Source organism: Lissotriton helveticus, chromosome 5_1 (assembly GCF_964261635.1).
Source record: "Lissotriton helveticus chromosome 5_1, aLisHel1.1, whole genome shotgun sequence".
Classification (NCBI taxonomy): domain Eukaryota; kingdom Metazoa; phylum Chordata; class Amphibia; order Caudata; family Salamandridae; genus Lissotriton; species Lissotriton helveticus.
This window is the reverse complement of record NC_136065.1, coordinates 268,794,737-268,813,418: the sequence shown is the minus strand read 5'-3', so window position 1 is coordinate 268,813,418 and position 18,682 is coordinate 268,794,737. Positions and strand designations below refer to the sequence as shown.

Sequence of the window (18,682 nt, the reverse complement as noted above, 5' to 3'; positions counted from 1 at the left end):
AAGCGGCGGTAGTACAACTGATCTTGTCCCGTTGACAGAAAAGACAGGAACTGCTTTTCTGTAAGAAGGCCCAAATTCCTTCTTTACCGCGATCTTTTCTCTGACTAGATCCCCGACTTTTGGAATCCAGACAGGTCTTGCTGGGACAGGTGGTGGTTCTTCAGTGGTTGTTGGCTGCTGTTTCAACTTTATGTTGCTCAGGTCTTTTCTTGTTTCGTTTAAGTCCTGTAAAATAGCCAAACGATCTTTGATATCAAAGCTTTTTTCCTTTACCACTGAAGTCTGACTGTCAAGGTCAGAGATTAACATCCTAGTTCCAAATAATAATTCGTACGGACTGAATCCCTTCAGAGAATTTCTTGGCAGGTTATTTAGACTACGTTGGACACTTATTAGATGTTTGACCCACCCAGCTCCCGAACCTAATATCCTTTCCGTTATAGATTGCTTTATGCCTTGGTTTTTTCTTTACACCATCCCGTATCCCTCAGGAAGGAAGTGAGAAGATTCCCGCTGTGCTATGCTCATTTGGCCATGTTTCCCCTCAGGCTGGAGGGCTCGAGTGAAAACAATGGTCAAACGTAGCATGCTCTTAGCGTATATGCCATTTAGACTCGCAAATCTTTGTATAACAGTCCAGACGTCAGCCGAGTGCTGGTGATCTACATTATAAGTGGAAACTAGCCTGTATATGTTAATCGCAAGCCTTGCTTTTTACTGTTGATTTTTTCTGGAGTGAAACGACACGGTATTACACCGTTTCTCTCACCACTGCGATTCCTGTTGCAGTTGGGGCACTTTTTTACAAGCATGGTGTGATGCAGGCTCATGCCTGGCCACCAGTACCTTGATTGTAATTCTTCCAGAGAATCTTTTAGTTTGAGGTGTCTGAGACCCTCGCCCATATGTGCGTCTGCGATTAACAAGTTTCTCCTGTCCATGTTTGGAATCACTCTATCCCCCACTCCAGGGATTCGAGCAAAAGGGACGGAGTTTGCATCGATTATGTATGTATAATTGAGTGGATAGTTGATCGGTAGCGCTGAGCAGTCACCTTTTGATGACGTTTTCACTGCCAGCACTGTTTCACCGTCAATATACTTCACTGTATGCTTTTTTCGAACTACGGAAGCCGATTTAGTTGCTACCGCTGTGGCTGTCTCAGCCAATGAATTCCCTGCAACGTGAACGCCATCACGCTGATGACTCAGTGAGTGTGTCACGTGAGTCTTTGGTAGTTCTTTTTGTAAAAGAACTACTTGTTCCCAGAGCATTTTATGCTTGATTGTGCCACCTTTCGCATCCTTGAAACCATTCTGAAGCCAGATCTGCAAGTATTCATTGTAAGATTGAACGCAATAATACGAATCGCACACTATGAGCGTGAGGAATTCTCGATCGGTATTTTCAAGCGCCATCTTGAACGCCAGTAGTTCAGCTCGCTGAGCTGTAAAATCTCCTAGAGATTGTGTTTTAGTGATAGCTGGTTTAAATTTCCCTTCGTGCCAGCGACCTTTAACGATCGCGCACGCAGCACTGTAGGCTTGTTTACCCCCTACTGCGGGTTGTGCTGATCCGTCTGTGTATATTATACAGCCGTAATGTTCTAGAGGCAGAATTTCGGTCGGCGGAGGACATTCAAATTCATATTGGAGAAATTCTTGTGTTTTTAAGTTAGGATCAAATTCGTATGCCACGTCTGTTGCAGCAAGAGAATTAGCCCATTGTATCCATCTCGGATGGAGCGCTTTAGCATTTGGAATGCTTGCCTTTGTTACCGCCTCTAGGGCTGGTATCGGTGTCACGATTATTATTCGTTTACCTTGTGCCAGGGCTCGTTCTTTTGCTATTGCTGTCTGTGTTGCAGTTAGAATTTTTTCCGTTGGGCTGAATTTCATTTCAGCCTTAGTGTACAAGTGTGATTTGAATGCAATTGGTACCTTTTCTCCCTCATTAGAGGTCAGGTATGTGAATCCGCATCTTCCTGGGATGACTCGAATCACAAGATTGCGTGTGTTATCACGTGTTTCTAATTTTGTTTTCATTAGCATGTCTGTTTGTAAGGATCTCAGAATTTCTGTGTGTATTTGAGTCCAATTGTTTATTTTAAAATCTGGTTTTATTAGATCATAAAGGGGTTTGACCCTTTCTGCGTAATTTGCAATGTATGTTCTTCCGAAATTTAGGAAGCCTAGAATTGACTGTAGGTTTTTTAGTGTTCTAGGTGCTTGGAGTACGGCACATTTCTCTAGAAAATTGTCAGCCAGGCTTTTGCCTTCACTTGATAATTCATATCCTAAGAACAGGACTGTCAGATGGGCAATTCTGGATTTTTTAAAGTTGAATTTGTAACCCTCTGCTGCGAACCCAAGTATTATGGTGTTCACTCTCTTCAAGTGAGTCTCCAAGTCATCATCTGTTAAGTATATGTCGTCGACATATGATAATGCTTCGTCGTCATATGTTTGTAGTAATTCTGTTACTCTCGCTGAGAATACTCCCGGGCTGTTCTTGTACCCCTTGGCTAACCGACAGAATTGTTTTTGAGTGCCATTTATTGAGAACGCAGACAAATATCTGCTCTCTGGTGCTATGTTTTGACAAAAGAATCAATTAGAGATGTCTAATGTTGTTTTGTATTTTTTGCGCACTGTTATTCATTAGTGCAGCACTATGCGAGTTTTGTACTGCAAAAGTTTTGCAACATGAGTTAAGGTGTCGGTAATCCAAAACTAGACGATATGAATTGTCTGGTTTGGAGACCGGAAACAAAGGGTTGTTCATTTGTGAGGTGCAAGTTTCAATCACCCCCTGGTATTCTAGCTGATCTAGGATTTCTTTTACCTGTTTCTTAGCTTCTTGCTTAATTGGGTACTGCCTCTGTGCAGTAGGTTGTGATTTTAACTGGATTTTGTGAGGAGGAGAATCCTCATCCCATCCTACGTGATTTTTATATAAAGCAGGAGCTAGGGCTACTGCCCACTTTCTAGCAAGTGTGTATTTTTTATGAATTGGGATGTGATTTGAGAAGGCAGGCATAATTATTTCTTCGCCATGAGGGCAATCCCTGACAAACTCTGGTGGCCAGTCTTTTTCAGCTAGAAGGATGTCATAGCCCTTGGAGAGATTATCCCAAAATAGTCCCCTTATTTTTCTAGTCTTATCCCCCTCTATACGTAAAGTTATTTCATATATTTTGTGAGGTTTGCTAACTCTGGTGTCTGCAGTTTCCACTTGAAGATATTCATTCGTGTCCACTGTCTCCAGATGATTCATAAGGACTTTGCGAGCTATGCTCACTTCTGCTGCGCTGTCTAGCATTGTCTGAGCCCATTCTCAGTTTTTCAGTTGTGTCCTCAGTATTCTCGGCATTGTTAACTACCTTGATACTGGCTACCTTCTTTTCTTTAGGATTGGATTGTTTGTTTCCATCCCAGCTCTTTTTTTGTGATGTTGAGTTATTATTAAAAAATGTTTTTTCAGGACTTTCAATCAGTTGTGGTTTTACTGGTATTCCACCTAAACTATCTCTACCTAGTTCCTCATAGGATTTTTCTATGATTCTGGCAATTTCAGCTGGTTGGTCTGCTATATCTGTCTCTTTTAGCCTCTGGCGGATCGCCACGTTTGCTGCTTCTCCCTTTATGTTGGCTAATAATATAGCCGAGACCTGCTTGAAGTCTTTTAGTAATTTCATACCAAGAGTTAAAGCGGGTTCTGGACCATATTCGTCTTGAATTTGTTTTAGCACATCTGGTATTACCGAAATGGATGGAACACCGTGCGTTTTTGTGTAGATGGAAGCAAAGACTGTACCCCAAGTGTCACAGTCCTCAATGTGTGGTGCGATTCCCATTGGAAGACAGATAGTCAGAATCCTGTGTTTTTCTAACGGGGTGGTGTCTGGAAACGCAGCCTCTATTTGGGTGATTTTTTGTGCTAACCAGAATGGTATTTGTTCCCGTTTAGCTGGTACTTTACCTAGGCAGGATTGTATGTTCTGTGGTGTAATTTTATTTGTGTTCCCCTGGTGAGGGGTCAGCTGTGGAATTTTAATTGCTGGTTGAATTGTTGAAGTCCGCATCACATATTGGACTAATTGTCTATGTATCTTTATTAATTGTTTTAGTTGTACTAAAAGATCTGCTGCAGGCATTCTTTCGAACTCTGGATGTGGTGTGTATCCGGCTAGGACCGGCCACGTTGCTCCTGGTCTCCCTAAGGGACCGAGCCTGGTGATGTGATTATTATGTTTTAGGGCGCCATTAAATAAGAGCAGGTGCTCTTGAAATTTAAGTGGTACTTCCACCTCCTCGAAAGGAGTGTACTCATTAGGAGGTTCCTCTGTTTTGTAATAGTGGAAGTACTTTGTTACAGCATTTGCTGCTGGAAAATGTATCCATGAATAGTATACCTCTGTCTGCCGATATTCGTGTGCCTCAATTACGAATATGACTGTACCACCTCTAGGTGTCAGTCCATTTTCTATAAGTTTTAAGGTTATAGATTTCCTTTTGATGACCGGGATGAGTATTATATCCTGGTCTGCTTCTTGCAGTGCAGTATCATCTGCTGCGAGTTCAGTTGCTAATCTAACTGCCTCTCTTTCATCATCACTGTCTACCATTTTACCGACAGGATGGGTACTTTGTTTGTTTGCAGATCAGGTTTCTTGTGGAAACAAAGATTAGATGCACAATATTTTGGAACGGTTTATCCTTCAACGTTGACTAAACCAAGTACCATACATAGGAGTTTCCTCCTGCGAGGTTTGGCGGATATTACCTTTCACCCACTGCAGACGTCTTTGGAGTATTATGGGAAAAGGGGTCTGAGTGAGAAAGCACGACTGAGTTACTCTAAATGTCTTACGTTAGTTTTATCGCCCTTCCAAACACGTTGGGCGCCATGTAGTGTAGTTCCTATTATCCCAATAGGCTCTGCGCATTGGAATAATACCTTCAATAGTATATGCCTAGACCAGACGTTAACTAGGTCTACTACTGTCGATATTAGACTTAAAGTTTTGGGTTTGCCAGCTAGCTCAGAGTTCACTAGAAACTTTCTCGAATAGGCAAGGAGGAGTTGAACCTCCCTGGGTAGACAAGAAGGGATTTCGTTTCTGACAACCATAGAACATGACAACTTTGCTCTCCCCTAATCAAGAGTGTATCTCTAGAGTCGTGTGAAAACAAAAGACGACTTATTTTACTCAGTCAGTACGTGCATTCTTAGTCTCACCAGATTGTAGAGAAAAGGAAGAGACGGGCGTGTTCAATAAAAGATGTTATTTATTGATCAGTCTCTTTTCTCATACAAGAGAAATGGATCGATATTATTGCAATACTTATGGTTAAGTAAAGTGCATACATTAAAAGCAGAAGTATAAAATAATACTGTAAAAACATTGATATGGTTTCTAAGCCATATGAAGGTTTAAAATGAATAAGATATATTACATACACATATACATTTGACTAATCGTACTCAACTGGTGTTTCTAACTACGCCTACCCCGTGTACCTGACCTAAGTCTAATGCGTGGGCGGGAATAGAAAGTTACAGTTTAAGTTAAGTTTGTTTTGCCAAGTGACTGACTAAAGAATTCTCTGTGAGGGGTTATTCAGTTCTGTACCTGGAATCTAGGATGGATGAGGGATGGTATCTCTCGTCTCTGGTCTCGATATTCCAGGCTGCCTGCGAGGGCTACCCGGAAGCGCCGGAGCTGGATTTCTCGGCAGGAGAATAGACAGCTTCTCGTTCTCAGCGCGTCAGGAAGGCGGGGCTGCGCCAGCGGGGTCTGCTCTGCTCTGGGCTTCGGCAAGTCTGGCTGCTCCGATCTCGTCACCACCGCGTGTGTTTGCATAGGGCAATATCGGTAATATTTATACCTTTAAGGTGCCGAGATTGACGTAAGGATGGACATAGATACGTCAATAAGGATGTCATACGACCAGGTCGTTAGCACATTCTTTTGCTGAAGTTCTCGGTGAAATCAAAACAATGGCCGCAGGGTTTTTCCCAGGTTGTCATAGGTTTGATTTGTTTTGAGAACTCCGTATGCCTTATCAGGGGCTGGAGGAATATCGCTTGTCTAATTAGATGGCAAGCGTTATGACCTAATCAGATAACACGCTCCTGTGCCGTAGTGTGGCTTTATCAGATAACGGTTCCTGCATCATGGGGGTTTTCTGCCTCATGGGATGGCTGCTAGTTAACTTGTTAGTTTGTTAACCAGAATAGGGTCAGGAATAGGGGGATCGATACAGAACCTATAGGAATACATCACAGAACGCCAGGGCGTGACCCTGGTGGCTCAACACCTGGCAGGTTCTCTGAACACCAGGGCGGACGAGCTCAGCCGTCGGTGCATGATGGATCACGAATGGCGTCTGAACTCGGACGTGGCGCAAGGCCTCTTTCAGCGATGGGGAGAGCCTTGGTTAGATCTATTCGCCACCGAAGAGAACGCGCAATGTCATCAGTTCTGCGCTTTGGAATTTCCAAGGCGGCACTCGCTCGGAGACGCTTTTCGTCGCGAGTGGAGTTGCGGTTTGTTGTACGCCTTTCTGCTGATAAATGTAATTTCTATATATGTTCAAGGTTCTGTGGTGTCGATGTAAGCTTGCTACCCATCCCATGTTGCTAAAGAGTCAATATTATTGTTACTTGGGAAAGTACTACCTTTTGTCTGCAATGAACTCCGATTGGTGAATAATTAGTGAACGTTTAGTTCCAATGGATACTGACAACGTTTGTTCTCATGGTCTCTTGTTTTGGCATTGAGAAATGTAATCCTAAACTGCTTAACTGCACTGAGCTGCTCCTCGATCTCTGGAATTGCAGTTCATTGTTTTTGTATAGAAATGTAGCAATTAGTTTGATCAGTAATTATGATATTTATTTAGGTATTAACCAATGTGTGGTTAATAGTGATTTGAAAACTTCTTCTTTTTAGTTCTCGCCTAAGCAGCGAATGCGCTGTATCTAGTCTGTGGGCTTACAGCCTGCCCATTGCTTTCTATTCGTTACTTCGCTTGGCCTTCTAAAAGGCTTGCTTCTATCTGGTTATGTGTTCTTTGCCCCTCCTTTTGGTATCTTGCTCCCTCCCACGGAGCACGGCCATATTACTAGTGGGTTTTCACTTTTGTCTATTGCTGTTTGTTTCGGCGCGCTATTTTTTTCAATGGTTTCTGGCCGTAACACGAGTGCACGTATTTTCAGTAGCTACGTTCCTGTTTATCATCCTATTTGCTGGGACAGATGCCTCCCCGAGCTTCGTTCATGTTTATCATCACATTTGCCAACAATTTTTTACATTATGTGTGGAATTTTGGTTTTTACTTTATTTAAAGCATAGGGTTTTATTTTTAAAATGTTGGCATGTGATGTAAAAATCCTCTGCTCATTTTGAACTTTATAATGCTCAAACCATTAACAGAACCAGAGCACCTGTGAGTATTGTTCACTAGGAGGGGCGGGCTAACACACTGCACATGTGCATACTCTGTGTGTGGCTCGTTACTTCAGCAGGCAACACTGCAGCAGCCAGGTCCTGGAATGGACAGTGGAATGCTTGCCACTTTAAGGCTGCCTTAGCCACGTGTACTTATAAAGCAGAGGGGCTGCACATGAGTCTGTTTATTCTGCTTAAAAACACAGCAGTGAGGCATTATGAATGTGGTGCTTCCCTTTTCCCCACCCACTCCCTGTTTTTTCAACCCTGTGTCTTCTCTCTCCCACCTACCTCATCTCTGTTTCTTCATTACCCCCCGTTAGTCACCCCCACCCAATTGACAAAACCAATAGGTCTCCCATTGGTGAGAACTATTTGCTTTGCCAGTGCTTGTTTTTTCAGTCTCTCTGCTTGTCTCTCCTTTCCGAACTGACCAGCTACGGCTCTGTCATCATAATCTGCTGGCTCTGAATGTCACCTTAGGCTGGTCCATCCCTTTCGTTGCTTAAGGGTAAGGAAGTTAAAAATGCTCAGTATAAAAAGTAAACTAACTTCTCAATTTGTGGATTTGTTTTCCTTTCATTTTATTGGTTATGGCCTACATTCCCCTTCAGTGAAGTAATGGACGGGGCCAGAACAGCACATGTGCTACTGTCAGGACAATGTGTTTGTCCTCTTGCAGAGACTGATTAAGAGAAGCCAGCTTTGGCAAAGCCAATAAGTGAAGTCTCAGGTACTTACTACTGTTGTAAATGGTTTTAGCCATGCTGTAAAGTATCCCCAATTTTGTGCAGCGTGTCTAAAAAAAGCCAGCAAAATGACCAATGAGACAAAAATGAGTTTACGGATCCGAGTTGGATGAGTGATCAAAAAGTTACTAAAGTAATGCAATATGGTGGGGGAAGCAATGTGGTTGGAAGAGACAACTTGGGGGTGGGGGGGTCATGAAAACATAGTGGGTTTGTGGGGGGGGCAAGGAATACAGGGACGCAAGCAAATAAAGAGAGAAACGTGGACAGGGAAAGCAAGTGGACAGGACAGCAAATGGACAGGACAGCAAATGTGCAGCTGGTGGGACTAGCATAAGTGTGAAAACAACGCGTGCGAGAGGTACTCACGAGATTGAGCACATCACAGAGGCATAGAGAAACATACAAGTGTAGAAAGAGCAACATGAGTGCGTCAGGGGGAGTAAGTATAAGAGGGAGAGAGCTGGAAAGCACATGCACTCTTGTAGAGTGCTTAAACAAAACTGAAAACGTAGCACCTGAAAAGGAAGCAGTGCAAGGACACTAGTAATGTGTCCATGCTAGGGACAAATGCATGAAGAGGAAGTAAAGCCCAGAAAAGGTAACTAATAAGAAGCAAGCAAATGAGCAACAATTGAAGCCAACCAATGGTAAGCAAAGGACAAGCTCTAAGTGAGCTTGTAAGTGTACAGTACCTCAACAGCTGTTTAGTAGGAGAGTTCTAAAAAGGCTAATCGGTCAGCACAAGAAGCAGAACACACATATTTGACAAGAAATGTTTTTTAATGAAATCATCATTTTCATTATGAACAGTGGCTTGTGCACAGTCAGCAAGGCCAGACCCAACCCTTGGGCGTCTCAATGCAACCTTTCCTATCGAAAGCAGGCAGTCATTGTGGACCAGAGGGTGAAAGGTCAGCATCAATAGTTATGAAGAGATTGATTTGGTGGCCTGCGTGTCACTCTGCCTGAGGTAGGATGTGATATGTTCCTCCTATCAGGCAGAATATTTCAGTATGTGGAGGAAGCACTTGATATGGACTAGAAAGACAAATCTTAAAACGCTGTTCTGAAACGTGTTGTTGGGTGGGTTGCATTGTATTCATATACATTTCTTTGTCACAGCCAGAAATGAACTAGTGTGAAGTTTGCTCTTTCTAGACCAAAAAAAGTTGATGTTGAGAAACTGTACGGTTGGCACAGCAGACATGCTAAAGAAATGCCCTCTGGGGACTTAGCTTAGGGTATTGCCTTTGGGGTGTCCTGTGCCAAGCTTTCCTGCTTGCTATACCAGCAGAGCACATGCTACATGTGATTCAAATTAGTGCATGTACAAGCTCCTTCATATTGAATGTATCTGCTGTAGCAAAAAGCATTTGCTGCAAGAACCAGTCATCTGTAAGTCTATCGGATAGACTTCTAGCCACAGTTTACTTGCCTTAGAATTATCAGCAAACTGTATTCGTAGATTTATTTTTTTTGTTCACAGTACCCCTGCATGCAGGTAGATGGCGTAGTTAAAATCCGCATGGCATCGTTGACGTCGTCCGTGCTTGAAATAATGCTCACAGTGCCTATATATGTGCCACCCAGGCGCACTGACGTCGGTTCTTTTCTTTCCGCACCAGTCAGTGCAGATCAGGGAAGAGCTACCACGTATTCACTTTTTGACTAAACTTTTTCCGATGTTTTGTCAAAGTCTTTTTGAAGGTCTTGCCTCCTTGAGGGTGTGGCAGAAATGTCAACTAAGAAGGCTGGCTTCAAGCCCTTTGACGCCTGTTACTGACAGATGTCGTGACTGCACCGTACCTTGTTTGCCTCTGGTACCTCGAACAAGACAATGACCCGAAGGCCAGTCCCGACTGCCGGGCCATGCATCCGAAGCCTTGAGGGAGCGATCCCTCAAGATCCTGGCTGCTTGATGTGCAATGCTTGAGGTCCTGGTTGAGGGGAAGGTCCTGCGAGTGGTCGCAGAGTCCAAGGTAAACGTCAAATTCCAAGTCGTCAAGCCATCCGGGTAAGTCTCGGTCCCACAAAAAGAAGTTATTGAAGCTTGGTTTGACTTCGCCTTATCTGTTGGCCGACAAGACGATTCTGCGTTTCCTGGACCCGGAGCAATCCTCGCTCAGCTTCGGGCACCAGGGATCTACAGATGGATCCAGATTTGCGCCGGCTGTACCATGTCGATCTTTCTCGGCATTGGTCTTGAGGCAGACACTCCCAGTGCCATCCGGTACCATCCCCATTTACATCCCCGACTCCGACATGGAGCCTCAGAGGCGTCGTGCAACTCGGCCGCCGACTGGAGCCATGCTTTCCAGGCTGGAGCCTGAGCCCTATTCTTATGGGCTAGGACTTGGGAAAGAATGGGAGGTGTTGCTGGACCCTGAAGAATACCAGCCTAATGAAACCTTGGAGTGGTGTGTGGATCCGGGTGAAGCCAGTAGCCTGGACACTTCTCTAGATACTGGCATACTCCTCTCCCCTGTGGCTATGAAGCAGGGAGCTTCATTTGCTATGGTGGTGCGAAGGACCGCTAAGTTCCTGTACCTTCATTTGCCCTCGATGCAATGTAGACTAATGTGTTCACCAAGGTGATTGAACCGAGGGTGTCCCCTTCTGAACCGCCTCTCCCATTCAAAGAAGCACTTACTGATGTCCTGCTTCGGACCTGGTCCTAGCCCAACACAGGGTCTCCTGTGTAGAGGGCAATTGCCTGCTGCTACTGCTCTGCTCCAGGGGACCCCAAATTCCTCATGGAACACCCTACCCTGAAGAGCTTGGTGGTCCAAGCCTCCACTTGACATGTAAATTCTGGCGCTTTCCCAACCTCTCGGCGGGATCGGGAATCCTAGAGGCTGGACAATTTAGGCAAGAAAATGTCTTCTTTCACCAGCGCGGCGTTAGTCGTTGAACACCGCATGCCTTCTGGGCCGTTATTCCCATGCCCTGCGGGGTACAATTGCGCATCTACTGCCAACGGGCCTGGAGGAGGCCCAGGCCGGGTCTCCTAAGCTGTTGTCGACGAGAGGGATGTAGCTAAGTTCACCATTAGACGTGCATCAGACACCACAAACTTACTAAGCAGAGTGTTTTCGTCGACCGTAGCCTTTCAACGGCACGTCTGATTAAGGACTACTGTTTTTTTTAGGATGCACAGACGTCACTCATGAACATGTCTTTTGATGGCTCCTTTCTCTTCGGAAACAAGGTGGAGCCAGTCTCGGCCGGCATGACTTGTGGGGGGGTTAATAAAAAAAAAAAAAACATTTAAAACTTGCCTCCGGCCCCGTGTCGCGTTGTCAGTGAGCTTTAGGCCTTGTCATCCAAGCCTCCTTATCTTACCATCTAACCAGACAAACTGGTGCTTCGTATGAGAGCTTCCTTTCTTCCGAAAGTGGTCACTCCATTTCACGTAGGCCAATCCATCACTCTGCCAAAAATGTTTACGCTCCACCTCATCCCTCCAAAGAAGAGGAGCGACTTCACCATCTAGACCCATAAAGAGCATTGCCGTTCTACCTTGATTGCACACAAGAGTTCTGGGTGGACTACCAACTTTTCGTGGGGTATGTCAGGGTGAAGAAGGGACAGGATGTACAGAAGACCAACTCATGATGGATTGTACTCTGTATCAAGATCTGCCATGCATTGGCTAAAAAGTAACCCCTTTAGAGTTTGCGTTCTCATTCCACCGGAGCAAAAAGTCGCAACCACTGCATTAGCTCGCAGAGTTCTAGTCCTGGACATCTGTCAGGCAGTAATGTGGGCTTCACTGCACATTTACCAACATTTACCAAACCCTACTGTATTTACAGCCAAGGCCGTTCCGTCCTACAGGACTTACTCGTGTGGAATTGGTCCTCAGACCCACTTCCGGGGAGGTGTTGCTTCGGTATCCAATCTAAGGTAAGGAATGTGCAGCTTAAAGTCTCTATCAGATGAACAAGTTACGTACCTTCTTTAACACCTAACCGACCGACCCATCCTCCCTGCTCTGCGAGCAAATTTCTATTAACAGGGCTTTTCCCTTTCAAGGCCCTAGATTTCCACACTAGTGGTCAGTATATTTAGTGGCTCTGTGCTTCTGGTGTGGAACGTCGCAAAAAGTAACTGACTGTGCCTGGGGGTGGCACCTATACTGGCAATGCATACATAATTTCCAGCATGGACGACGCCAATGATGCCACGTGGAGCTGAGCGATGACGCCGACCAGCGTGTAAGGGTACTGCTCAGGAAAGAATTTCCAGTTCCGGTTTGACACCTAGGGATAATTTTGAGGTTAAAGAATCTGCGGATAGATAGTCTCTACCAATTAAGGCGTTACCGAAGATAAGTAACTAGTTCTACATCACAACCCGAATTGTCTATTGGTATTTAAATAATATGCATTTGTTCTCATCGCTCCATATTTTATGGACTTGGAAGTTGTAGTTGACCCCAAGATGCGTTAGGAATTCTTAGATGATTAAAACAGGTGCTAAGCTATTTGAAAAAGCTTATAGTAAGGCCGGAATATCCAGAGATTATTTTTCAGAGAAAAGGGTTTAGCGTAGGAACCCCAGTGTCTTTATCTTCCATGTTCTTATACATTGTTGTGAATTGACATTTGGCCCTTTCGGTTTTATCTTGAGTTTTCACGATTATATTCTGTGTTTTGAGAGCCTTATAAAACAAAATGATTTCTTTGTGTCTTCAATCATGAAAACAGTAAATGATTTGATTTGAAGAATGTATGAACATTGAACTGATAATCCTCTTAGTGCAGCAATTGTTTTCTTCATTTCTTCAGTGGATTTATAGATGCTCATCCTTTGCTGTGTTTCTTTTTATGGGTCAAACTTTGTTTTAAATTTCAGCTTCTTACAGAAGTCTGTTATTTCTCATTTGCAAGAGGCAAACTCTTGTGTCCATAACTAAAAAATTATTGTGCAGATACATTGCGGAACATTTTTTTCTTAGCTAGTCGTTCACCTGTTTTTGACTTGTTTTGTGTTCTAATATTCATAAATCAGTTGTTTGAGTAAGAGTTCATAGCAGTAGTTTCGGAGAGAGTGCATATCAGTTGAAGATATCCCTTCATTTACCAATTACTCTTGTCAACGCCACAATATTTGTATTATCTGTTTATTTTGTTATTTATTGAAGGCTCTTAGATTGTGAGTAATGGACCCCCCCCTTCTGGGAGACGGAGCACTTTTCAAGAGGTTTTGGTGAAACAGAAGAAGCCACAGAGAGAATAAGATGAAAAAAATCACATGCTCCTTGGAGGTAGCCGAAAAGGGTGATTGTGGTATAAAAGTCAGCAGCAGGAACGAGACAGTTCCCTTTTCTAACATTGAGACGACTGGTGTTTACGGCTGGAACATAATACATTTATGGAGGGTTCTGTGGCAAGTGTCTTCTTAGGGTTATATGGATCCTAGAAATGACAAAAAGTAACTAGGAACCTGAACGAATTATTTTATGGTGTTCTTGTACCCTGGTGTTTGAAGCGTTTTTTCCGTTTTTTTATTGAAAAGTGAGTTGTAGAAGTCCATTCATTTTGTGTTGGTAGATCATAGCAGATCTTGAGAGTGTTACCTAAGAATGCTAGAGTTTCTCGCCTATTTACTGTGTTTGACGATGAGACCCTTCGATCACTCCATCTTATGCTGTTTGCAGTTCCGTCCCTATTTTTGCCTGTAGCAGATTTCCATAACCTCCGCTGGCCTCAATTATGAATTTATTTGACATTTGTTCTGGCTTCTTTTCAGCCCATTACTCTCCAGACTCAAGGGGCGCATTACCTTTTCAGACTCTAGGACATGTGCTTTAATCGTCCATATTAACTCACAGGACCTAGGTCGGTGAATACCTGCCCTTAGCCACTGCACAATACATATATTAGATATATTGAACGGCTTTTTGTTTTTTCAAAGTTTTTGGAGACTGTTCAGGGTAGAGGAAAATCCGAAGTCTCTTGTATTTTAACTTCTCATTTGTTGCCTTTGTGTCTGTATCATCAAGTACTTATGTTTGAGTTTATTTGCACTGAAGACCAAGGTTACCACAATTCTTTTGGCAACTTTTTTCACCATTTCTTTGATAGTTTCAACATTGAGGATTGTTTTTCACCTCTATTTGCTCTCCCTTCTTGGTTTCCATCTTATAATCCCGTAGTTTGTGACATCTGGTTGAGGTGTCTCTACGGTATGTAACTGTTACCACGCAACTTTTAGCACGAAATACTTTTACAACGAAACTATTACCACGCAGGACCCTTTACCACGAATACCTTTACAACGCAGATACTATTACAACGCATACCGTTCCAACGTAAGTATAGGTAAGTTTATCTTTTTTTTAAACATTTATTAGGGGTTTTGGGTTTGGGTTTTGGGGTACAGGGGTATTTTTAGGTTTCAGGGATGGGTTTGGGTTTTGGGGTACAAGGGTATTTTTAGGTTTCAGGGTTGGGTTTGGGTTTTGGGGTACAGGGGTATTTTTAGGTTTCAGGGTTGGGTTTGGGTTTTGGGGTACAGGGGTATTTTTAGGTTTCAGGGATGGGTTTGGGTTTTGGGGTACAAGGGTATTTTTAGGTTTCAGGGTTGGGTTTTGGGTTTTGGGGTACAAGGGTATTTTTAGGTTTCAGGGTTGGGTTTGGGTTTTGGGGTACAGGGGTATTTTTAGTTTTCAGGGATGGGTTTGGGTTTTGGGGTACAGGGGTATTTTTAGGTTTCAGGTTTGGGTTTTGGGGTACAGGGGTATTTTTAGGTTTTAGGGATGGGTTTGGGTTTTGGGGTACAGGGGTATTAGGTTTCAGGGTTGGGTTTGGGTTTTGGGGTACAGGGGTATTTTTAGGTTTCAGGGATGGGTTTGGGTTTTGGGGTACAGGGATATTTTTAGGTTTCAGGGTTGGGTTTGGGTTTTGGGGTACAGGGGTATTTTTAGATTTCAGGGTTGGGTTTGGGTTTTGGGGTACAGGGGTATTTTTAACATATATATTTACAAATGAATAAATAAAAATTAATATAATTAATTAAAATATTTAATATTAAAATAATAAATTATTAATTTAAAAAATATTAATAATAATTACATTATTTTAACATATTATATACTTACCTATACTTACGTTGTAATGGTATGCGTTGTAATAGTACCTGCGTTGTAGTGTATTGCGTTGTAAAGGTATTCGTGGTAAAGGGTCCTGCATTGTAAAAATTGCGTGGTAATGGTCTGCGTGCTAAAAGTATGCGTGGTATCAACATATATCCGTCTCTACCAGCCATCATGATATGTTTGTTGCGGGTTCTTACACACTGCTCCAGAACGGAAGCAGTGGACTCAAATCTGTTTAGGGTGATCCATGTTCTGTAATCTCCCCACTCGGTTAATTAGGCTTTTGTTGGATTTCATGAACGCTTCAAAACAGTCACCCTGTGTTGCAGGTCAGACACCGAACCACTGAGCTTATGTAGTGTACTATTTTTGTGCTACAAAGATGTCCATTATTATTTACTTTCTCTTTTTTCGTAGTAGTGCCTTGAATACACGCTCCTTTTTCCCCGTAATGGGTCAATTTGTTTGTAACAAGTGCTCTTGTTTTCTGAGACAGATGTGTGGTTGTCTTGTGTCAAATGTGACTTTGAGCTTCAATGCCTCCTCTATCTTTCTTTTCTTGGCCCTGCCAGATTCCCTCTTCCTGTCAGCTACTTCTTTCCCCCATTCATTTCTTTTTGAGACTCAGCTTTGAGGGTTCCTTTTTACCGCTGCTGGGCCCCAGGATTGTTTCTTCTACAGTGGTTCTTGGCTTACAGCTGCTGATAGTGTGACTTCCTCTTGCTACTCATGGAAATGTGGGTACTTAAACTGAAAGCAACAATACGACTCATCCACAGCTGCGCTGTCTGTCATATAAGCATAGAATCAATTGAAAAATACGTAGTACTGCCAGCAGTACCTTTGGGTTAAAGAACCGCATTACCTGAGCTTTGTTTGTTGTCCACTATAACTCCCTGCTTATGCTGCTATCGCGCAGTTCTGAACTAAGTGTGTAAGCGGAATTCAATCTCGAGAGAAGAAACCCAGGGCAGGACCATCAGAAGGGAGGGTCCTCAGCTCTGGACCCGCACCCTTCAGAGGTACGACACGAGGCTCTTGCAGGAGCATTTGAATATCTCCATCCAACCTAGCCAGCACCCCACATCCCTGCTATGCACCTACAGCCCTTCAAGAAATGACTTGGCCTCGCCAATTGTTACTCCTTATAAATCAATAACCTCGATAGTAGAGCTATATTAAAGGAGATTAATTTGAGGTTTGCGACCGAAGTCCAACAAATAATCTCCTAAGCACTGCAAGAGGGCCATAAGGTGACCTGGGGTTCTTCAATCAACTATGAAATAAGAGTAGAAAATGACTAGCTTTAATTTGGTAAATTAGTGGCGGATCTCCTGGTCCTGCATATACAATTTAGTGATTTATTCAGATTATGAGCCAGAATTTGCCATTGCCATGACCAAACTACTTGACCCTATGACAGCCCGAGAATCTCTATCCTCTTTTGGAATGCGCTGTACTTGAACCACAGAATTGAAGAGCTCCAAGCTAAAAGGTCTTCATGGCCTAAGACGATTTATAAAAATGAATTCACTTTGCCATGTACATCATTTCCTGGATAGCTACCCTTCAAGACACTGAAGAGTTCCAAATTGTAGAAGTACAACGAAGCACCAGCATACATCAACAGAACTCGCATGACCTTCCACCAACCGACCAGACACCTACGACACTCCTCCCTCTTTCTTGCAGCCACCCTCCGGATCAGATGCGGACGCTCCTACTACTCACGCCTGGCGGCCAAAGCGTGGAAGGACCTTCCTCTGCACATCGGGACCGCCACACTGCTCCAGCAATTCAGGAAAGGACTCGAGACGTGACTGTTTGAATGAACAGATCATCATGAAGCAGCTAGCAACTCCAGCGCCTTGATGGGGGGATTCGCTGCGCTTTACAAATCCCTTTTGTTGATTGACATACCCTGTCTTCAGTGAACGCTCCGCTGAGCTGAGATCTCCTCTCACGGATGCTCTCGGATATTTCATTGTTGCCTTATAATACGTTCCACCCCTTCACGTATGTTCCAGGAGTGCTTGCACAATGTTAATCATACCATCTTCTCAGTTTACCAGAAGAGCTAAAACCGGAAATCAAATCACCTCGAGGATTAGAGGATTAGCTGCAACATAACAGCCCCACAGGCGGTCTTGAGTACTTCCCACATCCATGTGAATCTTTACAGATGCCTTTGGTATGCTTACTCACACTCCTCAAATATTTATTATTCAAATATTCAGGGAATGCAGTCAGGGCTGCTTGTTGATGTTTGAATTCCTGCAGGGCCAGCTCAATCGTTCATCCTTCGGAGCTCGATGGATTCAATACGATTAATTTGGGTAATGATAACTAACGTCTGTTTTTTTTTTTTTTTAACCAAGCCGAAAAACGACAGAAGTATTATTGCATGAAGCGTGATTGTAAAATGAAACCTTCTTGATTTATTTCATGCTCATGCTTCATTTGTGTGTATTTTCTTGATGTTGGAATCTGTTATCCCCTTATCATCTGTGGCGTGTTTTGTCTTTAGTCGGCTGCCTAAGCGTGAGGCTTGTATAGTTAAATAAAGAGGACAGGGTCATGAAAAAGAGGTCCCACGGACTTTAGACCCTTCTTGGACTTTAGACCCTTCTTGCACTGTCTCCGGCCGTGCCCACCAGGTGGCAGTCTTGTCCTCTATCTGGTAATCATAAGATGTATGTGGCCCGAGAATACTGAAATTCCCACGCTAGGTAATTGCTTTTCTTTACAGTGGTTTCCAGTTACAACATTTTAATTTTTAAATATGTATAAAAATGTCACAAATATTAGTGTAAATCGAGAAATCGTGCCAATGAAATATGTTGCATTTCTAGGAATTCAGCGGATGGTACTATCTACTGGGTGAAGACTTGGGCCGAACGAAGCATCTGAAAGTAGCAACACGCCGCCTCAGGAATGCCCAAGGTAAGGGGGGAGGGGCAGCTCTCAGCCCGGCCTGTTGTTGATGTGTTTGAGTGCATTTTAATCAGACCGGAAAGCATGGGGCTGTGAGAGGAGGGGCCAGGGAGACATGAATACTTCCCACGACCACACCCACACTCTGATTTGCCGTCACATGATCACAAATTAGGCCCTAGGGGCTGTACTTAAACTGAAAGAAGGAATACACCCCTGAAACTGCTGCACCGGCTGTCATATGAGCAAAGCATTCATTTAAAAATACCCTGTACTGTCAGCAGTACCTTTGTGTTAAAGAACCGTAGTGCATGGGCTCTGGGATCTCGTAACCCAGTCCTCCAATGGTACATCATTGAAGGGCATTCGCCTGTGAATAAGTAATTTGCTGTTTTACGTGAGTGCCTACACAAATTATGATAACGCGATTATCTATAA

At 43.5% G+C, this 18,682-nt stretch overlaps 1 protein-coding gene across 3 annotated transcripts in view; it reads left to right on the top strand.

Annotated features, from left to right (window-relative positions):
- RGS3 (regulator of G protein signaling 3) overlaps positions 1 to 18,682 on the top strand; it is a 945,383-nt gene that overhangs the window by 365,411 nt on the left and 561,290 nt on the right. For all 3 annotated transcript variants that reach the window (XM_078642175.1, XM_078642174.1, XM_078642173.1), the window contains one exon: positions 18,163 to 18,253. In XM_078642175.1, coding sequence (XP_078498301.1) covers positions 18,163 to 18,253 — 91 coding nt within the window. The remainder of the gene's footprint in view (positions 1 to 18,162; positions 18,254 to 18,682) is intronic.